Raw genomic sequence first — 25513 nt, 5'->3', positions numbered from 1 at the left:
ATCGAAAGGAAACAGTCGTTTTTTCTCAAGATATGGTGTGGTTCGGGAGTTTGGATACCGGCGTAACGAAAAGAAGTGAATAGTTTGAAGAAGGAGATAACAAGTAGATTAAAAGAGGTCCTTGTATCTACCGTGGGCATTTTATAAAGTATATGTGAAAGTATTCTTACGGCATCAAGTTGACAAAAGGAGGTCCTGGTGTCATAAATAAGTAGCGGAGTTTGGAGAAGTGAATCAGGTATTTTTTGTGTAGTCTGAAGGAGGTTTGCAGAGACGTAAAGAAGAACCGAGGTGCCAAAGAGGGGAGATCACATCTTTGAGGAGACTGGACTTTTCTGGGTATGTTCCAACATACAACTCAAGAAGAAAATAAACTGTAAGTGTTTGTAAAATTGAATTTTATATCTGTGAAGGATCGTTTCGACATCATGGTCATTAGCATTAAAATTTAAGAACTGAGGTTTTTGTTAGGCTAATCAAAAGTTTAAAGTTTTGTGGTTTCTTTTTTTCAAGTAAAGAAAATTTTAAGTAAAATTGGTTTTTCACGTAATATAAATGTATGTAGCTTTATAATCTTATTATCATAATAATTTGATTTATTTTCTTGTGTGTTTGATTGATAAGATAACGACAGAATTTAATAATTGTTTTATTCGTTCATATAAAATAAAGAAACGTAAATCTTTGTAATATAATATATTTGTATTCTTATCCTTTTCTTCTCTCTCCCGATAAAAGACAACTAGAAAATCTTTTGAATCCATCGAACACAGGTAATATAAGTATTATTTTACTTTTGATAACAAATAAGTTATAATTCTTTTTTATTGGCTCAATAAACTAAGTTTGAACTCAAAATAAACAATCATAACAAATGGCCCCCAACGTGTAAGGCGTAGAAAGTATTTCTAGTTAAAATTTAAACGGATAGAGAAAGAAAGCAGATTGATTGAAAATTTATTTGCCGATGGTTAAAGTTTATAATATTTGCTTTTATGACATTACATTTCAAATTTCTCTAGGTACAAATTTTTACATGATATAATTTATGATATTTGATTGATTTTTACAACTGACAAAAGTTTTAAAATTTTATTGGATTTATTTGAATTTATTGCATTTGGGATAAGAGGAAGAGTTTTCGTCTTTGCAACATTACTCGAATTTCATATTTGGCGGGGATATTATTGCCCAAATTTCAAAGCTTCATATTTGGCGGGGATAAATAATCTAACGAACATGTCGACCACAAGGAGTCAAAGCAAAACGCAAAAAAGGAAAGAGGATAAGATAGAAGAGGAAACAATTATTGATGAAGGATTGGATAATGAAGGAAATGCTACAATAATGGAGGAAAGAAAAGAAACAGGGATGTTAGAAAAATTATTAGCTATGATGCAAATACAGACACAACAAATACAAGAATCGTCACAAAAATGGATAGAAATCAACAAGAAACAAAACAAACAATGGAAGAAAACCAACGGGAAACAAGACAAGCAATAGAACTAAATAACAGGAATATAGAGCAGCGTCTGGAAAACTATGAACAGGAAATTAAAGGATGTGTTGAGGGGATAAAGAAAGAACTGATCCAACAGATAGAAGAAATAACCCTAAAGAATGCAAAACAAGAGACAGAGATTAAAGATATCCAAAATACAATGAAGGAGATACAAAATTGCCAGAAAAAGGAACTAGAGATGCAGAGAGAAGAAATAGAAACTAAAATGAAGGATATTAAGACTGTCCAGAAAAAGGAATTAGAAAAATTAGAAACAAAATTTGAAAACGTTTTACAAGAAGACATGCGAGAAATAGCAAGAAAAATGGAGGAAATAAAAAAGGAACAAAATTCCGGGGAAAGAAGGGAAATGGTTATCCATGGAACAAGCGAGGTAAAAATACAGTTTGGCGGGGACGTAAAAAAATTACACCCAGTAATTTTCATCAACAATTTAAAAAAGAAAGTACGACATATCGGTAATTTCGAAACAGCAAAGGAAACGATAAGGAACCATCTTAAAGATGAGGCAAGTTTATGGTTTGATAGCAAAGAAGAAGAATTGCAAACTTGGCAAACATTTGAACAAAAATTTCTGAATTATTTCTTGTGGAAAATACAACAGATAGAGATAAACAAGGAATTACAAAATGGGAGATACCAGGATAGTATAGGTATATCAGAAAAAACATATGCCCTACAACTATACAACAATGCAAGACACTTACATTACAACTATTCGTCCGAACAGCTAGTGGAACTAATAGCCAGACATTTTGAAGATACCTTAGAAGATCACATAACCCTACAAAACTACAAAGATATTGACAGTTTATGTCAATTCTTACAAATACGAGAAGCAAAATTAAGAGAAAGAAAAATGAGGAGAACGCAAGAAAATTATAGACAACGAGAAAATCAAGACTACGCTATTTAGTTTTCTCTGAAACCGAAATTAGGCTTTTTCAAAATCATGGTAAACACAATTTAAGCGTTTTGATTGGACGGTCGTTTTTAAATGGGAATTTGGTGAGTCGATCATGAGAGAGGAGAAGTTAGTCATATTCTGGTCATCGAAAGGAAACAGTCGTTTTTTCTCAAGATAGGGTGTGGTTCGTGAGTTTGGATACCGGCGTAACGAAAAGAAGTGAATAGTTTGAAGAAGGAGATAACAAGTAGATTAAAAGAGATCCTTGTATCTACCGTGGGCATTTTATAAAGTATATGTGAAAGTATTCTTACGGCATCAAGTTGACAAAAGGAGGTCCTGGTGTCATAAATAAGTAGCGGAGTTTGGAGAAGTGAATCAGGTGTTTTTTGTGTAGTCTGAAGGAGGTTTGCAGAGACGTAAAGAAGGAGCCGAGGTGCCAAAGAGGGGAGATCACATCTTTGAGGAGACTGGACTTTTCTGGGTATGTTCCAACATACAACTCAAGAAGAAAATAAACTGTGTTTGTACAATTGAATTTTATATCTGTGAAGGATCGTTTCGACATCATGGTCATTAGCATTAAAATTTAAGAACTGAGGTTTTTGTTAGGCTAATCAAAAGTTTAAAGTTTTGTGGTTTCTTTTTTTCAAGTAAAGAAAATTTTAAGTAAAATTGGTTTTTCACGTAATATAAATGTATGTAGCTTTATAATCTTATTATCATAATAATTTGATTTATTTTCTTGTGTGTTTGATTGATAAGATAACGACAGAATTTAATAATTGTTTTATTCGTTCATATAAAATAAAGAAACGTAAATCTTTGTAATATAATATATTTGTATTCTTATCCTTTTCTTCTCTACTCCGATAAAAGACAACTAGAAAATCTTTTGAATCCATCGAACACAGGTAATATAAGGATTATTTTACTTTTGATAACAAATAAGTTATAATTCTTTTTTATTGGCTCAATAAACTAAGTTTGAACTCAAAATAAACAATCATAACAATATATATATTTTCATAGTAAGAATACTAAATAATATCAAGATACCAAATTTCACCTAAAACGGTTGAATGGTTTTCAATATATTCCTAAAAAGAATATAAAAAAATATTAATAAATCACCCTGTAGAACGAAAACTAGCAACATTTGGCCTAAGCAATTTCAGCTCAAACGCTTTATTTTGATGTCAGCTATCACCCATTAGCTAATGTCAAATTAATTATGGGACACCCTGTATATAAATACACAGACAATTGCGTTTACCTTTTCAGGAAAACAAATTCCAAAAGAAGTTTCTATATATGGAATTCCCTTTAGGGTAAAGCCATATATGATTCCGGTGGTTCAATGCTATCATTGTTTTCGTTTTGGTCATACAAAAAATCAATGTAGAGGGGATGAAAAATGTAAAAATTGTGCTGATAAAGCACATGAAGGGGAATGTATTATGAAATGTCCATTGTAATAGTAATTTTTATGTAAGTACTTTTAAAGAGTGTCCGAAATATGTTAGACAACAGAATATTAAAGCCGTTTTGTCTTTAGATAATCTCTCTTATTTTGAGGCAAGTGAAAGGTATTCATATGTAAGCAAATTCATTTAGAGTAAGTCAGGACGAATTTCCATCTCTATCAAATCAGGTTAATATAACAGACAGAATTCCATTTAATGAGCGTTGGACACAAAATATTCGAAGAAACGCAGAACAGTGGTGTAGCAAAAAAACAGAAAATAGCGGGAACAAATATAAAACAAAAATGAATGAGACAAATAAAACTTATGACAAGGAGCTTCATAACCAAAATTTAATATCTCCAAATGGGAGATTAGAAGAGGGACCCTTCTCAGTAAGTTCTAAAATTCCTATCCTTGGATGTTCACGTACGAAACAACTAGAGAGGGAAACCGAAAAAACATTGAGCGAATTATTAAAAAAAAGCTGAATTGGAGACATAAGAAAGACCTAATCACCGTATTGAACAAGCTAATTGAACATTACACATGAAACATCAACAAACAGAAAATTACTGGATCTAGACTGATCTCAAAAATCCATGCATTCTAAAATCGAACATAAAAATCCACAAGGAAACTAAGTTCCTGTAGGTGGCTATATACCATGTATCACAAAAAATTTATTTAAAAATCCTTTATAAAAGGTATATAATTAAAATACCCAATCGGGCTACATCACAAAACGTTTTCGAAATCTATATTCCATCATCAGTGTGTCCTAAAAGTATATAACCATTTTAATTTAATGAAAACATGAAATTTAAAATTGTGACCAAGGTTAATACAAAATGTGGTTAATACTTACTAAGTGTACATGTTTTGAGCCACTAAATATTTTGATAAAAACCCGTTAAAGGTTATTAATTTGAATTTAAGTTATATTATTGGATCTTATATGTTATGATGTTAAAGTTACAATTGGAATTGATAACATGGCAACGTAAGAATCTACAGGAGGTTGCTAGTGCTGAGACAAAGTGTCTACGAAGACTTGTTGATAGCAACTGATTGAAATGACAATATTGACATGTTAGGATGGAAGTCGGAACAAAACAGTCAGTGTAACTTGAGGTATTTATCTAAATATGTATGACAGTAGATAGCAATATTTAAAAATTGAATAAGTTAAAATTATCATAAAATAACAGTAGCAACCATCAATGTTGTAGTCTGAATTATGAATTTGTCCTAAAATTACTTTAAAAAAATTGAAAAATTTTGAAACAGATAACGATGAAATACGTAATAACGTAAATAACGATGATATACGTAATAAGTTTGGTTTTAAATTTTATTGTTCATGGGTGAAATAGTAAATAATGTATTTGAAAGTGCTATTGAGGTGAAGTGTAAATAGAATAAGATATTTTTGTAATGTACTGTTCATGTAGTACTTAACTTATAACTTAAGCACGGAAGGCCCTCTATGTTAAAAAGCAACATTTGGTACCTGGGAAATATAAAAATATAAGTTCATGAACATAAATAACTGATTAAGTGTTAAAGAATAAAGTTGGTTGGATGTTATTGTGTGTTAAGAAAATATATAAAACAAACATAAAATTGATGGCCAATAGGTGGTTTTGTAATGTATTGTTCGTGTATTACTCAACTTATAACTTAAAAAGAAAAGGCCCTATATGTTTAAAAGCAACATTTGGTACCTGAGAAATATAAAAAGTATAAGTTATAAGTTCGTGAGCTTAAGGTGGATAGATAAAGTTAATAGACTGTTGGTGTGTATTGACAAGATGTGAAAAAACTGCAAAAGTAGATAGGTTGTAGATGGCTCTGTTAAATTGAATATCTGATGTTTTAATATTGATGTGAGAAGAGAAAAGAGTCCACAACAGGCTGAGATCTCCAGAGACCCGAAACCATACCCTGAGGGAAATATATGTGGATAAGTAAAATAAAGTGTGGTATGAAAAGATAAAGGTGATGATCTAGTTAAGCAGATATGTGGGGGTTTCTGTATATTGTGAATTATGTGTGTTCTTACCGAGTGAAAAAATGAATGGTGTGTAATTATATTGATTGATCTTTTTCGTTTCACATTCATAATAATTTGAATTCTATGAAAAAGACCGTCAAGATTTGATTTCACGTACAAAGCGTCTATGTATCTGTTTATACGTATTTCGCCTTAATAAGGCTCATCAGAACAGATATTCATAGGCGTTCTCAACGTGAAAAATAAATCTTTCCTGTCTTTAAGAAGCAACACTAAAATGGCTTCGAAACGGACGCAATAGCGACATCTAATAATAAATCCGTAAAATAGTTTCGAAACACAATTCAGATTTCTGCCTTAATCTGAGCCTTCTAAAAATTGCAAGGCAAAGCAGACGTTGATAAAGATGTTAATAGAGACATGGGAAATCTAAAATTTGCATTCCACGACATGGAAGTCCTCCATTAGTCTCCTCAACTAAGCAGAAATCATTAGCGAATTGGTTTCTTGTACTCATACAGAGTAGATCCGAATAAAATGAAAAAGACAGTCAAGATTTGATTTCACGTACAAAGCGTCTATGTATCTGTTTATACGTATTTCGCCTTAATAAGGCTCATCAGAACAGCTGATTGTGATTGTGTTTCGAAACTATTTTACGAATTTGAATTCTGTTTATTTTTATTTAACAAATAAATATACCATTACTATGACTTTAAGTAGGTTTTTTCTTTATTTCCTGTACCTTTCTGAGATTGGTGTGGGGAGAGAATGAACAGGGAACGAACCCAGGGCATAGATCCATTCTGATAAATGGAACGGTGGGCGTTTTTTCTTGAATATCCTTAGGGACATTCGAAGAATTTCTCCCCTCGTTCCTTCCAGCAGTATGGTGTTGCTTAACGCCCTGGTCTTAATAAGATTAAGACGTTACAAAATAGAACCCAAAAACAGCAAGAAGAAGGCCGTGAAGGAAGACTTCCCTCCACTAGTGACCCCTAGTGCAACAGCACCAGAGAGATACGCGCGCTACACCACGCCCTCCGACTCCGTGCCAAGCATAAGCAATGGAAACCGACGGAGAACCCACCACGAAACAAGATAAACCAAAGCCGCCTGTAATTAAATTACAGAGCGTCAGCCAGACAGGAGCAATACTAGACATTGCTCAGAAAAAGAAGGTGATAACGTAGAATAGACTATCGAGAAGCGGACGAGAAACGCTAATACAAGCAAAAAGTGCAGAAGATTACAGGTCTATGGTAAATATCATAGAGGAGTATAATCAAAAAAACACCTATACAGTGGATTGCCTTCCCACTAGAGGAAGACATAAAACCAATAATGGTTTTAAATGGACTACCTCCAAACACAGAAGTTACAGAAATGTTCAATACTCTCAAAGAAGAGTATGATATCGAATGTGAATCGATAAAGAACATGATTTCCAGAAAGAGTGATAAAATAAATCTACCAATGTTTGTGCTGACACTGGAGAAGGAGAACGTGGAAAAAGCCAGGTGCATCACTAATCTGATGCACATGAAGGTCCACATCGAGGACCTCAGAAAAGCAACTGGGCCCACGCAGTTGCTTCTTTCAACTGCCAGGGGTACCACTACGCGCAGAGAGCGTGTTTTAAGACACCTCAATGCGTACGATGTGGAGAAAATCACTCCACAAGAAACTGCCAAATGCGCAAAATACCGAGAACACCATCTAGATCTCGAAACTACAGCAAGACGGCCTAGTGAACTCAGTTAAGGAACTGGTCACTAGAATTATCCACGGGGCGATCGCAGACATAAAGCTAGCACTGAACTAGTGCAAGCAATTAGGGAATACTTGAGGATAGGCTCCTGGAACCCAGGAGGCATAAGGACCAACCAGAATATACTGGACGAACTGGTCAATAGATATGAAATGGACGTCGTGGCAATACAGGAAACAAAGCTCACGAATAACATCAACATCAAGTTTCCAGGCTACGACATATACAGGAACGACAACACAGCAAGATCAGGTGGCACAGCAATATTAGTGAAAAAAGGCATAGGTCACATCAGAATTCTAACACCACAACTAAATACTATGTAAGCAACAACAATAAGAGTACAAATGAGGCAAAGGGAAGTCAGAATTACCTCCGTCTACGTAAGACCACAAGACCTACTGATTGAAGACGACTTAAATACGTTCCTAAACGACGAACCCTCAATCATAATAGGAGACTTAAACGCAAGATCCCAAACTGGAACGACAGAGCTACGAACAGAAACGGAAGACTACTAAACACATACATAGAAAATAATGACGACGTTATGGCAATGGGCCTCACAGACCCAACGCATTACCCAGGAAACGGACTTCCTACACACATAGACATTGTAGTAGCAAGAAACCTAGGACTACAAACAGAAATACAAACATTAAACGAAGGCACAACGGACCACAACCCCATCCTATTAGAACTAGGAACGTGGGAAGAAGAAAGTACAATCAAAAGAGTTAAAAAGAAAACTAAGTGGACAAACTTTAAAAGACTCTTGAACACTGGAATTAACATAGTTCCAGTGATAGACAACACACGAGAAATAAAAGACAACGAGCTAATTAAATGCACCTGGTCCCGATCAAATAACGAACAGAGCTCTAAAATACTTACCAGCGAAAGGCATAATATATCTAACAAATATAATCAACGCGATGCTAAGATTCAAGAAATTCCCAAACAGATGAAAAGAGGCCCATGTCATAATGTTACCAAAGCCCGGAAAAACAGCACATTCCCGCAAAACTACAGGCCAATAAGCTTACTAACTGCAATCGGCAAGATTGTAGAGAGAATACTCAGCAGACTCCAAGCTAAAACAGACAGATGAGATATAATACCCGAAGCACAATTCGGTTTTAGATCAGAACACTCCAGTGAGTTACAAGTACTTAGATTAACAGAGTACATAGCAGCTGAATTTAATGACAAACAATTCACAGGAGCTGCCTTCCTAGATGTAAGCAAAGCTTTCGACAAAGTCTGGTATAAAGGACTAATCTACAAAATGAGAAGATACTGGTACAGCGGAGCAATGACAAGACTAATCTCTTCGTACTTAGGCAATCGTAGTTTCAGAGTCCGCATAGGACAAGTCCTATCCGAAGAGAAGCAGTCAACGTACCGAGATACGTAGCAGAAAGATTCCTCTTTAGAGAAATACAACAAATCAGAGTGAATGACACAATGAAAGAAAAAGCTAGGACAAAGTTCGCGGAGATAGAGAACCACATCCCGCCCCGCGAGAGATAATGAGGTACGACGCTTTCCACAGATGGAAGCACAAAAGACCCAATTAACAAATAGTAGAATAAAATCATAATACTAGAGAGAATATCAACAAGCACACCAGAGAGAAAACAAAACACCAGAGAGAAAACACTTCTAAAAACAACAACAACGCACAATGAAGATAGGCCGTAGCTCATAACACTCGTGGACAATCGCAACGTACAGCGTGGACAGTTAATTTTAACCCGGCGCCAGTGTGGTAGACTAAAATGTAAAAACCTGTGTGGTGAGGTATCAGATACCCAAAATTTAAAAAAAAAATTGAAATAAAAATAACACATTTTTAGAAAATTTATATTGTGATTTATATTTCACCATATAACAAACTTAAATCAAAAGGAACTAGTGTTTAATAACAAATTGCAAACTAAATACTTGAATATTCCAAAAAAGTCTCATTTTACAGCATAAAAAACGTTACACTCATTTTTTGTCGATTATAAAAAAAAAGATGAGAGAACTAGTAAAAATAAATGAATTTTTGAAAAACCATAACATACAGAATACATTTTAATTGTTTTTAGCTAAATAGCAAGAATCACAATGCACCACTGAATGCTCTAAACATATAGCTTTTTTACAAATCACACAATTATAATAGGTCTTTCTGTCATTTTTTCTCGGGTAAACATTACATCTTTTGGCTACTTTCATTCGTTTACCTGATTGCACTTCATCATTTGTTACAGTGCCTTCAGGATGGACTTGTAAATTTCTCGGAAGCCTTAAGTTGGTAGACCGAATTTGTTTGTATTCTGTTAGTAACTGTATTGCTAATAATTTCAAAAATTTCCTTCGTTTTGACTGAAAATCGCCAGTATTTTGTTGATAAATTACTCTAGCATTTATACCTGCACAGTTGAGTATCGTATAAAAAATTGTAATGGGCCACCTTTTGCTATTACGTGAAACATCGTATGAAGCCGACAATTCATCTACCAAATCTACCCCACATTTTGTAGCGTTATAAAAAGAAATTATTTCTGGTTTCTTACTTTCGTCAGTATTATCATCAATATCAGGAGTGTGATGTAAAGTTGACATTAGAAGAACTACTTTTCCTTTTTTTGGTACATGTGAAACTAACGTTATACTCTCTTGAAATCCAAATTTTGAGGAATATACTGGCCTGTTCCTAGATGTTATAAAACTTTCAGGTATTTGTCTTTTGTTTTTTCTTACAGTTCCAGTAGACGTCAGTGGATGATCTCTTAAAAGCTTCAGCATCAGCTCATAACTTGTGAACCAATTATCGAATGTTACATTTCGTTTGGTTCCAGATATCGGAGTTACAAGTCGCAGAACTACGTCGCTAGGTTTATTGCTCAATTGGAAGGGTCCCTCTGGCTGCAATCCCACGTATAGTTCTAAATTCAAAACATAATAAGATTTTGCATCAACGAGAGCGAATATCTTTAATCCGTATCGTGCAGGCTTTTTCGGCACATACTGGCGAAAACCACAGCGGCCTCTAAATGCCTCCAGCTTTTCATCAATAGTAAGATATTCGCTTGGCGTATAGACGTCTTGGCTATTTTGCACAAATTTTTCGAAAATTGCTCTAATTGCAGTAATTTTATCAAGTTTTTTTCTTTCTTCTCGATTTTCTATATTGTCAAAACGTAGACAAGACTGTAAAAAAATTAATCGTTGTAAAGACATCGTCTCCCTAAATAAGCTTATTCCGGTTCCATCGGTAGACCAAAGATCTTCTAAATTAAGCCGAGCAGACTTGAACATCCCAGCCAAGTACAATAGTCCAAACAATGTTCTTATTTCAGTTGCATTGGTTTCGCGAACTGCATACTGATGGTTTTCATCGTAGCAAGTGGACTTCCTTTTTATTTTTATATTAGTCCAAGTTACGACATCATCCGTCATACTAGGTGTAAAAAGTAAATTAAAACATTCTAAGGGAGTTTTCGCCATTTTTGCATTTCGTTTTACACCTGGTAAATGCGTAATGATATTTACTGAGTCGATTTGTGAAACCAGTTTGTTGCACCTGTCGATTTGTAAAACCAGTTTGTTGCACCTGTCGATTTGTATCACATGAGAGAATATCGGATATGGGGTTGGCATGAGAGGAGTCGGGATACAAGCAAACCGGTTTGTTAAACCTGTCCATTTGTAACAAATACCAGTTTGTTGCAGCTATCCATTTGTAGCATATGAGAGAATATTGGATATGGGTTGGTATGAGTGGGGACCTTCAGGCCTATGTTGTTTTGTGCATATAGGGGCTCATTAAATATTGTACCTGTGGTTTTGTCCATTTATGGAGTTTATTAAATACCGCACCTGACATTTTGTGCTTACACCGGACGTATTTTATGTAGCAACTTTAATTAAGGACATGTTGCGACATGACATGAGTAATTTAAGAGTGGGAATAAAAATTAGGTATAAAAAAACTTTGAATCATGCATGTTATTTAGTCTTAAACAATGAGTGCTAATGTACAGATGTCTAACGTGTTGTTGGGTGAACGTCAATTTTTTCTAAATCCATCAAATACAAAATATGTATCAACTTGTTTGGCACACGAAGTCAACTTTGAACCAAGCGTTATAATCAGTGGATATAAACATGATTGTGTATTATTCAGTCAAACGGATTGGATCAACTTTTTATCTCATAAAAATGTGATCGATAGTTTTATGGCTGGAAATCATCAACAACCAATTAAAGATGAAAATTTTCTGCTAGAATTCATGCAGCTTCCATGCATGTTAGTTGTACAAATCACCAAAGGTAAATCACAGATCATTTTGGGCGCTAATTCAATCGCGTCAATATGGAAAATATTACCGCTTATTAATTATCATTTAGAAATTCTGAAAAAAGAAGAATTTACCAATTCTCTAAAAATCTTAAAGTTGGGTATTGATCTTACGGACCCCATTGAATCTGGACTTAAAATTATGGAGCCAATAAAAAATATAAATAAGACGACTTATGGTCTGGCTATGGAGTTACTTTATAGGTATCCGGGTGTATTAAATGGTCAAATTTAACGAAAATGTCCGTATCCACTACGTTGAAGTCAATTGTCCATGCAGAACTAAATATTGGGAATTCATTGCTTCCGATAGAGTTAGATTTCATCGTAGAATAGAAGAATTTGCTAAAATTATAAATCCTATCTTTCAAGAAAAGTATAAAAATAAAATTATTTTAAAATAAAATTTGTATTTTTGTAGGAATAATTACATAATTTGTATTGTATATTAAACGTAAAAATTAAACACATTTATAAAAACTGTTTTATTAATATTTTATTACAAAACTTAATTTACTACATTAGTTTCATGAATCCATGAATTATGTGTGCTATCCATTTCCATCCATTTTACATATACCTTGTTGCCTTTCCTCCTTAACACCTTTTCCACTAAATAAATATCAGGAAACAGGGTATTTTGTAATTCTTCGCTGTAAAAAGCACCTTGAATTTCTTCTTTTCGTGAATCTTCCAACAAATAAGTTACTGGATTGGTTTGCTTAACTTTTCTTATTCTAAAAATCTCATTTGTCCAGTTGGGCAAATAACCCTTAGTAAACAAACTCCTATGTTTTGAAATTCAGACGTAATCACCAACTTTTAATTTACGTTTCCTGGGATCAATGGTTTTAAGGTGATTATAGGCAGTTATATTTCTGGCATTTTTTTCATTGACTTGGCTAGGTGCAAAACCTGTAGTTAAATGTTTACTATTATTGTATTTTTTAAAAATATCAGAAAGATTGGTTACAAGACCCTTGTAAACTAAACTGCTTCAACAACATTGATTTTATGGTCCGTATCACTCTTTCCGCTATACTTGCCTTTAGATTGGAAAATGTACTGTAGTGGTTAATATTATGTGATTTCATAAGAGAGTTAAAATTGGAATTGTAAAATTCTTTTCCCAAATCAGTTTGAAGATTTTTTGGAAAAACTGACATTTTGTTTAAGATTTTGGACATTGCCATTGAAATTTCTTTTCCTGTTTTTCGTTTAACCGGCTCCGCCCACACAAATTTACTAAATGCATTTATAACAACAAGAATATATTGGTACCCCTTATTCACTTTAGCATAAAGAATCATTACGGCTAAATCTGCTTGAACCAAATCATGTAACCCTTTTATGATTACATGTCTTCTTGTATAATTTTTTCTCGCTGGTCTATTTAGCTCTTCAATTACTTGGCTCTGAGACATGTTTTTCTAAAGGACATTGGATAGTTATATGCACTAATACGTTGGGGTGAGTGCCTAATTTAAATGAAATCTTATTACCTTTCTGAAAAGTTTTTCCTATCAATTCATGATATTTATATTGTACAGAATTTAATATTACTGGTGCATCAAAGGCATAGTGTTGGATAGATTCTATTTTCCCATTTATGGAAAAGACATAAGCTGTTCCACCATTTTCAAGAACGTAGTATTCTTTATTCAAATTTAATTTTTTTTCTCCTCTTAGTGTTAAAACGAATTTACTGTCAAATGCAGAAGCGTCGCAATCAAAGTATAGTTTACTCGAACTTGATGAATCTTTACATGATTTTAAAAAATGATTACCAAATTTACTTACAGGCATTTTGATAATTATATCTACACTATTGTGTTTATATATCTTTTTCTAAAGGACACTGGAAAATAAAGTCTACAATTATTAAAGGTAATTTGGTTAACTTGAATTGAATTGTATCTCCCTTTTTTATTTGAACCCCAACCAATTCATTCAATTGAATTGAATTGAATTGAAATGAAAAAGTGGTCTCCATGTTTTCCAAAATAAAATAATTTTTATTAATTTTTAAATTTTCATGTCCTCTTATACGATAAAAACATTTGCTAAAAAAAGTTTTTGGATTAGCTGTGAAATATAAAGGTACCGAAAGGTCATCATCACAAGTTTTTGGCTCGGCTAAAAAATGATTTCCGAAACGATTTATTGGCATTACTGTATTATTCCACCTTCTCGAAGTTCTTCAATTATAGATATAATTTCATTTACCACTCCGTCGTTACCCGCAGCTTGTGATGCGATTAATAACCTTAATCTATCTATTATTTCATTAAAATCATCAAAGTATTTATACTCTAATGGCTTCCCACTGTATTTTCTAAAAAGTGCACCACCCCTTTTTTTATAATGTTTAGCTAAATTTCGGGTAACCGGTCCCTGCGCTAAATTTCCAGGAAGTGAACTTAAACGAACTCTAGATGGTTGTGGTCTCGTTTCCAAAGCCGGTTTAATAATAAAATTATATTTATCCTTTATTTTTGACGGAATACTTTTTATAGGTAAGTCAGGATTATTGTTTCTATATATCGCATTTGTTCTACGTAAAATATCAACATATTCATTAACATCTGTTTTTTTAAACGATACAGGATTTGTTTTAAATAAAAGCTCGTAGAGCCCTGGTGTCCCCTTGTATCTTATATTATTGATCAAAATCAATTAGGGAATTCCGAATGGAAAATTTTTCAGTTTCCAAATCATGATAAACTCCTAAATCATGGTCAAAATCACCTTTTGTGTCTTCAATGTTAGCTTTAATATATTTCTTTGGTAAGGGTGATGTATAGTTCTCATAAAATTGATTCATTATATCTGGATTTGTGATCATTTGATTAAATTCTCTAAGCGTATCTTCAAAATACCGATTAATATCCTCATCTGTGGTATTAGTTCGTCCTTCTGATTGAAAAGTTTCTTCTGGTTGTGCGGTGCTTTCCCTTGGAATAATAGATTCATCTCCAAAGTTGGTAGGTGTTTTTGATCCCCCAGGAAATATACTTGTATTTTTAGAAGAAAATGCTAAGCGATAATTGGATTTTCTCATTTTGTAGTCTTTTGGTGTACTTAACTTGATTGGTTTTTCAAAAGAATATTGTGGTTCTTGTTTAATAGACGGAACGGTTTCCAGTTTATGTAAAAGTTCATTCAGTGGTTGAGTAATTGGCTTATAATTTTTTTCTAAAGCAGACTGAGATTGAGCTATGTCATGTTTTAAACTACGATACTTTTTCTTCAACGCTTGTCGTGATAAAAGCAGTTTTCGTGTAACTTTAGGATCCATTATGTACTAGGAATATTAGTTTAAAGCCTTATATACTTATCGAACCCACACCGATATCTACCCGTTGATTTGGGAGAGTCCTTATCAATGACAAGAAATCCATATCTGTCTTTCGAGCAGAATGAGCACAAATCTTTAAATTGTTGGAAAGTCATGTCTATATTAACGTGATCGTCAAAGATATATTTTAAATTTGTAAAGTCTTGTTGAAAAACTACAAGTAAATTAGAATTATCTCTATTCCATCACCTTGTCTACTACCAACTCCATTATTCAACTATTATAACTTTGCTTAGATCAAGATTTCTTTGTTTTTAACAACAAATACTACAGACAACCTGATGGCTTAGCTATACGCAGCTGTCTCTCTTCTCTATTAGCTGATGTATTTATGGATCATTTAGAATCCACACAGATCATGAAAAATCCATCACAGTTACATCCATCACCTGGAAACCATTACACTTTCTCAGTCAAACTATAAAAAACAATTTAATATTCTCAGACAAATAGCAGTCAATAATGGATATGATCATAACATTATCAATAAACTCATCCATAGAAGACGTCTTAAAACCCTGCAGGAGACTGGGATCCCCAGAGACCTTATCACTAAACCTAATTACGTTTCACTTCCATACCATCACGAGAGTCTTTCTGGAGATATTCGGAATCTCATTAAACGTTAGGTTGAAAACATCCACGTTTCTTTTAAAGTATCCAATAATTTGGGTGAGTGTATATCTAATTCCAAATCCATTCCATTAATTATATGAACCGTAGTGGTGTTTATATACTAAAATGTTCAGATTGTGATGCCACCTACATAGGAGGAACATGTAGATCATTTCCTTCACGCCCTCTAGAGCACACAAAAAGAGGAAACACTTCCACTTTCTCTTTACATCTAAAAGAACATAACCACACCCTTAATAGACGTATCACTTATTCAAAATATTTCCCAAGAAAACTTTCTCAAACTACACTACACTATTCTCATTAGTCACATCCTCAATTTCTACTTCTACATTAAAATTTACATTAACCATTCTTCTCTTGTCATTTATTCATGTTCCTCAGTCCACTCCAAATCTCTTTTTCAATACATCTAACTTTCCATCTTTCCCCACTTCTTTCTAGGAATCTAAACTTCAAGCCTGACCTCCATGCTCCTTTTCGACACAACTAAATTCAGAGCAGATGTTTCTACTTCCCCCTCTTAAACCATTCATAATCATACATCTTCACCTTCACCTCCACATATCCAGATAATTTCATGATCCATCTAAAGTCTAGCCACAAATTTAAATCTTTGCTTATCAACCATAACTCCTTAGTAACATAGTATTAAATCAATCAATTATTCTGACCACCTCCTACATCAATCAATATAATTACACACCATTCATTTTTTCAGTCGGTGAGAACACACATAATTCACAATATACAGCAACCCTCACATATCTGCTTAACTAGATCATCACCTTTTCATCTTTTTATACCACACTTTATTTTACTTATCCACATATATTTCCCTCAGGGTATGGTTTCGGATCTATGTAGATCTCAGCCTCTTATTGAGTCTTTTCTTTTCTCACACCAATATTAAAACATCACATATTATTATATAAATTTAACAGAGCCACCTACAACCCATCTACTTTTGCAGTTTTTACATATCTTGTCAATACACACCAACAGTCTATTAACTTTATCTATTCACCTTAAGCTCACGAACTTATAACTTACTTATATATACTTACTATATACTTTTTATATTTCTCAGGTACCAAATGTTGCTTTTAAACATATAGGGCCTTTTCTTCTTAAGTTTAAGTTGAGTAATACACGAACAATACATTACAAAACCACCTATAGGCTATCAATTTTATGTTTTTATATATTTTTTGTTTGTTGGGCCTGCGTAGCGCAAGCGGTAGGATGTTTGCCTCGCAAGCTGGTGGTCCGGGGTTCGAATCCCACCGCCGGCAAGAACATCTAGACATTTTAAAAATGTCTATAGGCCCCAGGTCGACTCAGCCTGAATAAAAATGAGTACCTTGGGTAAAACCAGGGGTAATAATAGACGGTTGAAGCGTAGCACTGGCCATGTTACCTTCCTTGTATACCGTAGGCCCTAGATATAGCAGACTACCCTGCTATACTCCCAAAGCCGCGACAGCGGTATAAAACGGGAGACTATTATTATATATATATATATATATATATATATATATATATATATATATATATATTTTTTGTTAACACACAATAACATCTAACCAACTTTATTCTTTAACACTTAATCAGTTATTTATGTTCATGAACTTATAACTTATATTTTTATATTTCCCAGGTACCACATGTTGCTTTTTAACATAGAGGGCCTTCCATGCTTAAGTTAAAAGTTAAGTACTACATGAACAGTACATTACAAAAATATTTTATTCTATTTACACTTCACCTCAATAGCATTTTTAAATACATTATTTACTATTTCACTCCTCAACAATAACATTTAAATCAAACTTATTACGTATATCTGTTTTCACCGTTATCTGTTTCAAAAATTTTCATTTTTTTAACGTAAATTTAGACAAATTTATAATTCAAACTACAACATTGATGATTGCTACTGTTATTTTATTATAATTTTAACTTATTCAATTTTTAAATATTGCTGGCTACTGTCATATTTAGATAGATACCTCAAGTTACACTGACTGCTTTGTTCCGACTTCCGTCCTAACATGTCAATATTGTCATTTTAATCAGTTGCTATCAACAAGTCCTCGTAGACACTTTGTTTCAGGACCAGCAACCTCCTGTAGTCTTACGATGCCATCTTATCAATTCCAATTGTAACTTTAACATCATAATGTACGAGATCCAATAATGTAACTTAAATTAAAATTAATAACCTTTAACGAGTTTTTTCCCAAATATTTGGTGGCTCAAAACATGTACACTTAGTAAGTATTAACCACATTTTGTATTAACCTTGGTAAAAATTTTAAATTTCATGTTTTCCTTAAAATAAAGTGGTTATATACTTTTAGGACACACTGATGATGGAATATAGATTCCGAAAACATTTTGTGATGTAGCCCGATTGAATGTTTTAATTATATACCTTTTATAAAGGATTTTTAAATACATTTTTTGGTATTTATTTACATAAAAAGTTTAAACAGTAATTATAATAGTTTAAAGATTTTTATACAAAACTATAACCCTAAAGTAATATTATTAAACGAAACATGGTTAAAAAATCATTATTTTAATTCATTATCATTAAGAGGATATGAAATACATGGATTGTATAGATGGGATGGTTATGGTGGTATTACTACTGCTGTTGATAATAGTTTGGATCATAAAATAGTATATACTGATAACAATAATAACAGTAAAATCCAAATTTTGGCAATTAAAATAATAGGTTACGATATTACTATCATTAACATTTATATTCATCCCGGGGCAAAAATCGATTTAAATGGATGGGTTGGTCGAATAGATAAAATCAGAGGCAATAAAATTATAATGGGTGATCTGAATGCACATAATGCACTTTGGGGAAGTCAGGTAACTACTAATGCTAATGGAAGAATAATTGCCGACTCTCTATAGGATTTGGATCTAGTTTGTTGTTATGATGGAAGATCCACGCGGATTACACTCCCAGGTCAGAATGCTTCAGCGGTAGATCTAACACTAATCTCCTCGAAAATAGCAAACAGATGCCAATGGGATGTGTTAAAGGACTCGGGTGGTAGTGATCATTTCCCAACGATGTGTAAAATCCAGATACAAATTCAACATACATATATCCAAAAAAGTTATAAAAGAAACATTAAAAATGCCGATTGGGAAAAATATTATTCAAAAATAGAAGAACTAATGAAAAGTGGGTGTAAAGAATATAGCACCTTTACACAAATTATGGAGATGGCGAGTGATGAAGAAATACCCTTTTTGGAAACAAAAAAGCTTACAGAAAAAAAGTCTTCCGTAGTGGGACCAGGAATGCTCAAATCGAATTAAAATGAGGAAAGAGAAAATCAAGAAATACAAAGAAGAAGCAAGTACAGATAATTATATCGAAATCAAAAAAATATTTGCCTATAGTAACAAAATATTTAAAAAATAAAAAAGAAATAGAATTGAATAGGATTGAACAGGGACACTCCTCTGGCAGAAATATGGCGAACTTTTAAACAGTTCTCCACATATCAAAACGAAATAATTCCTGTCAAACTTCCCAGCAAACACATAGCTTTGGATATATTAGATAAATTGGAAACGATATAACAGATCCAGAATTTACTGTTATCCAATCCAATGAGGATGTGGAGGACATTTCTAGAGAGGAAATAAGTGTCATAAAAGAAGGATAAAACTACTGGTTGAGATCTAATAAAATATAGTATGATTGGCAGACTTCATCAGGTGGCATTAGAATCACTCTCAGTAATATTGAATCAAATAATTAAAAGAAAAGCAGGCTTTCCACAAGAATGGAAAAATACTCTTGTTAGATATATAGCTCTAGGGTCATGTGTTGGAAAAACACTCCAAAATATAATTAAATTAAGAATTGAACAAATAATTGAAAAAAATTGTTTATTGAACCCAAAGCAGTTAGGATTTAGAAAAAATAAAGGATGTAGTGATAATTTAGCTTTAACAATAAATTATATTAGAACAGGATGTAGTAAAAATTTAAATACAATACGTTTTTACTATATAAATATCTAATAAAGTATGGCATTCCAAAAACCTATGCAAACTTAATCACGCAATTCTTGCTTAATAGAAATATTTATATCAAAGATCAATCAAACAATATATATGGTCCAATCCAAGCATCAACTGGACTGCCACAATGGTCACCTCTCAGTCCAATATTGTTTAATTTTTACACAAGGTCCTGACATGATTTAATCAAACCTGAAATGGAGTGCCTGAAAAGGGTCAGATATCTATAACTTAATTAATTACTTAAATACTTATTAATATTTATAAAAATTACAGTTGTGGTTTGAAACACACAATTTTAAAATCTCAGCACATAAATCAAAAGCAATAATATTTAGGAAAAGAGCTCAAGCTTATAACTTCCCCCACCTTATGTACCAATTACCAAAACATGGAAATCCCATGGAAGAATGAAATAAAGTATCTGGGGTTCCATCCTCAGTGTAACTTGAATATAACAATGCAAATACATGATATGATAGATAACGCAAACAAGCGAATTAATGTTATGAGAGCAATTTGTGGTACAAAATGGGGAGCTGATCCAAACATTCTTTGCAGCCAATCGTTTAAACCCTTGCAGTAAAAGCCTGATGATGAAGTTGGAACAAGTACAAAATGTGGCCTTAAGGATTATAACAGGTTGTTTACGTTCTACACCAATTTTAATATTACAAGCGGAATGTTCAGTATCCACACTAAAAGTTAGAAGGGAAATATTGGCTCATAAATACATATTGAAACAAATGTCTGGAAAAAATAACATAGTAATAAAAAGTCTAAAGGTTTAAAGTTTATAAGTTAAATGAAGCTATAAATGCAAATAACCACTTTTGGAAGAATAAAGCTATACCAAACTACCCATTAGCATATACAGACATACTGAAAAATCAAAAAATATAATCCGGTTTAACATTAACCCCATAAATGAAGTAGAAAAAACATTCTTTTATATCCTATTAGAATTAAAAGCATAAAATATAAAAAATACGAAATTGAATCTAGTGAAATGTTTTTAGCAAAATATGGTGGAATATATAGTAATCATACTTATGTATATACAGACGGATCTATCGACCCACAAACTAACCAATCCGGATTTGGAATTTATATAACACGCATTAATTATAAATGTTCATCAAGACTCCATAATTACACCCAAATCTGTACAACTAAAATGATAGCTATATAATGCCATTTGTGAGGTCGGATAGTATAATTCAGCCAGAGAAACAGGATTCGTTCGTCTAGGCATTTATTTCGAATTTACATATACAAATGAAAAAGTAATTTTCGTTAAGTGTCTACTGAATACAATGTTTGAATACAAAGACGTACTGTTTATTTATTTCGATAGATGGGTGTGACGATATTCGATATGGTAAACTAAGATACGGCGATCGAGGAATTGAGGTCGTACTCGCACCTCAACGCAGAACGAGTACTTGGACAGGGATAAGGATGTCTATCTAGTTCAACGCACCAGATAGAAAGAACACACCAATATCGTTCAACGCACCAGATTGACGCAGCTAGAGGAAGGATTGTCAATCTAGCTCAACGCGCCAGATTGACTGGGTTCGGAAGGATTTGGGACACGTTCAACTCACCTGTCCCCAAGGTCAGATATTCTCAACTCAACGCGTCGAGAATCTATCTCTGTCTGCATTGAGAAGGATATCATGAAAGCAGTTATCTTTGGGGATTCAAAAAGTGCTTTACCCAAAATTTCTAGTCCGAAATGGGACCAAATGGATTATGTAACCATAATAACCAAAAAACTATTGGTAGACGCTAATAATATGGGATTCTCAATAAAAATAGAATGCGTACCTGGACATCAGGAGATTAAAGTTAATGGAGGTAGCAGATAAGTTTGCGAATATTGGGAGAGAATTAAGAGTACCATATGATGATGAGCACGAATACTATAACAAATATTAATCGTTTACGTAGTGGACATTGTAAAACTTCTTGCCATCTCTACAAAATAGGTCAAACAGAAACACCGATATGTGAATGTGGAACCATTGGAACAGTGACTCACATCGTCTTTGAATGTCCCATAAACAATACAGAATTATTAAAAGCAGGAATAGACAGTCCAATATCTTTACATAGTACTCTATACAAACCCTATGATAAAAGTTATAAAAATAATTAATAAATTTATCAAATTCTTTCAAATACATAGATCTATAAAATATTTTTTACTTGTTTACATATAAAAGTTTACGCATCATTCAAGTATCACCCAGCTGTCAATCAGTAGTAAACAAAATTTATCCCTGGTTGTGCATTGCCTAGAGCAAGACGAGCATAACCTTACATGTACTGGGTAAATGATTATACAATGGGTACCCAAAAAAAACGAAGAAGAAGAAGAAACGTTAAAAATTCTTAATTTTTAATAATTTAATAAGGGGAGAGAGAGAGGGAGAGAGAGAGAGAGAGAGAGAGAGAGAGGGAGGTTGAGTAGCGAATGAGAAGTGTATCAAACAGGTTATTTTCTTCTATCACTGTCAGTTTATGAAGAATATACATAATTTTGCCCGTTATAATTATAATAAATCGATTGATTGAGTTTATAATGAATTTATTAGTTTCATCATATGAAATATTAATAAGTAAGATTATACCTGTACTGCTATTGTATTTGAAAATCACTTACCGACTATACTAATTAATGAAGATACTATAACTAATAATAACAGGAAGGCCCAAGGAGGTGGATATTTGTGATGATATAAATGCAGTCGTCTTCGACCTATAAAAAAAAATAAGAAAATGTTACAAATCAGAATTGATAACAAAAATTATATTCTAAGACAGTCTGCCGTCGTTTACACTACGACATGTTTCGTTTTTATTGGATCTCATACGACATTGCAAGATCTAAGAATAATCACAATAAACACAACAACAAACAAAGATCCCACGAAAAGTATCAAAAACAAATTAAACTGGCGTTAGAAAATTCAAAATCAATATTTTCAATAGAATAGAAATACCTCAATATTATGAGCCTACAACCTCCTAACTTATACTCTTTTATTAAACTACACAAACCTGATTAGCTAATAAGAACTGTGGTCTTTTTATACAGCTCCGTCATATAAAATTTCAAAAAAACTGTTAGAGATTATATTAGAACACACTAAATTTTTACCTAAATATATCGTAACTAATACTATAGAACTAATTAATAAAATACATTTTCAGTTCCAGATCTAACATTTCCAGATTAATTTCATTTGAGGTAAAAAATCTTTTTCATAGTATTCCTCTTACAGAAGAGAAGAATTTTGTGTGAAGAAGAAAAAAACCTGGGGCCGATAATAAGGGACTGGGCCGATATCAAGCACAACATGACTGTATTCCCTTAATGACGTAACGAATAGTCACCGCTAGTCTTTCGTTACATTAGGTTCAATTTTAAATTCTATCTAAAGTTTAAAGGTACTTTACTAAATGATACAAAGTAGTGTAACCAGGTACGTAGTTCAATTTTGAGTTGTTAACGATTGGTAATAAAATTTTAAGCATAATTTTGTGTACCTATTTAAATTTAATCAGTTAATTGCATTTGTACTTTAGATTACTAATTGCAGAATTCAGAATTACAAATTTCTAGGTACGTAAAGTCAGTGTTTATAAGAGATTAGAAAATTTCTTGGAATTTTATTCAGGTAAAAGGATAATGTTTACTTAATATCAAATTATCACTAAATGGGCATCTGTGATAAGAAAGTCTATTTGAAAAGAACTTCATTTTTCTTTTGTCGTTCATTTAGAACAAAAGTCAGTGTAATAACTATAAATAGGAGTGATATAGAAATGATTAGTGACAATGTCCTGTACATTCCTGCCACTATTTCAGGAAGTGAAGACGAGTCTGAACTTGAAAAAACGTTCTGGTTATATTCATCTCACACATGATGCAAATCAAATTACTTAACGGTAAGTACTCGCTAAAAATACTCTTTAATTAACCTTCCTAATACCGGGTGAATTTTAAAACGACCAGTACCAGGTGGGGCGACTTCTCGCCCCAGTAATTTGGTTCACTTTTAAGAGCAAGGATTCTATGTATCTCATTATTCTTACCATTTTTTTAACTCTTTATTGTCTGTATACTTTGTTTAGTACCAATTCAACAAATTAAAAATCAAAGACAGAAGACAGTCACATTCAGAGAATCATCACATAAACAGGTTGTTATAGCAGTTATCAGATCTCAGACGTTACTAGGGCTAATTGCACTTTACAAACTCTTAGAGACAATCCCAACTAGAAAGTGATGCTTCGAAGAATCTGGCAGTGATGCCCACTGTATAATAGCAAGAATGGAATTTCAAAGATAAAGGAAACACATTACTGCACATCATGGCAAGTAATTACTAGTCATTAGTAACCCTTTTCCAAAACTTTCATCTAAACTGATAAAATCAGATTTGCAGAACGTGAAAACAGTCGATACCACGTGGGGCGAATTCTCGCCCCACATACATTTCCGCATACATGTTCGCGGTTTTGGATTTTACTACTTCTTTGTGCTCTTAATACATCAACTACCGATGTCCTAAACCGTCAAAGAGATTAACTAAACTTAATTAGATATTAATAAAAACGTTTTACCTGGGACGAGAATTCGCCCCACCCGGTAATAGGAAGGTTAATCATATTTACCGATTAATTAATTCATAAAAAACACAGATTCCGAGCAGAATTCCTTAAAAAGTAAAATTGCATATTTTTTCGTAGGTTTCTTTCGACGATCGTTAAATCAGAAGCGATCAAAAAGACGGGTTTTTTGACACACACAAGTGCCACGACCCACTGTGTACGAACTTATAAAAGACGGTCTTGTGTTGCGAAAGAAAAGAAAGGATTCTGGTGCCCATCAAGTATTACCGAATTTTCATTATCAGCTATAAGGGAAACAATATATCAAATGTATTCAGTGAATAACTTACCAACTTTAAATAAACTTTTGAGTGAATCTAGAAACAACGAGTTAATAATGTGCGAAAGTGTTAATAACTATAAATACTTAGGAACATGGATAACATCAGATGTAGACCAAACAAAAGAAATTAGGACACGCATTGAAATAGCACGTGCGTCATTCATTAAACTTAAAAAGTTTCTTTGTTGTCGGGATATAAGGTTAGAACTACGCCTGAGAATGCTTCGATGTTACGTGTTCTCTGCTCTTCTTTATTGCTTGGAAGCGTGGACACTAAAACAAGTCCATCTGAATAAGTTGGCCGCCTTTGAATTTTGGTGTTACAGAAGAATCCTACGAATATCATGGATTCAAAGAATGTCAAATGTGGAAGTAACTAAAAGGATAGGAAATGAGGCGGAAATAATATTAACTATCAAAAGACGAAAACTTGAGTACTTAAGAC

The 25513-nt window shown here is 33.0% G+C and overlaps 1 protein-coding gene across 2 annotated transcripts in view; it reads right to left on the bottom strand.

The window, feature by feature from the left end:
* Window positions 1-25513, bottom strand: part of LOC140443488 (protein spitz-like) — a 692772-nt gene that overhangs the window by 377758 nt on the left and 289501 nt on the right. For both annotated transcript variants that reach the window (XM_072534798.1, XM_072534799.1), the window contains exon 3: window positions 22771-22866. In XM_072534798.1, the coding sequence (XP_072390899.1) occupies window positions 22771-22866 (96 nt within the window). The remainder of the gene's footprint in view (window positions 1-22770; window positions 22867-25513) is intronic.

This window comes from Diabrotica undecimpunctata, chromosome 6 (assembly GCF_040954645.1).
Source record: "Diabrotica undecimpunctata isolate CICGRU chromosome 6, icDiaUnde3, whole genome shotgun sequence".
Taxonomy (NCBI): Eukaryota; Metazoa; Arthropoda; class Insecta; order Coleoptera; family Chrysomelidae; genus Diabrotica; species Diabrotica undecimpunctata.
The sequence above is the reverse complement of the archived record's forward strand: the minus strand, read 5'-3'. Positions and strand labels throughout refer to the sequence as shown.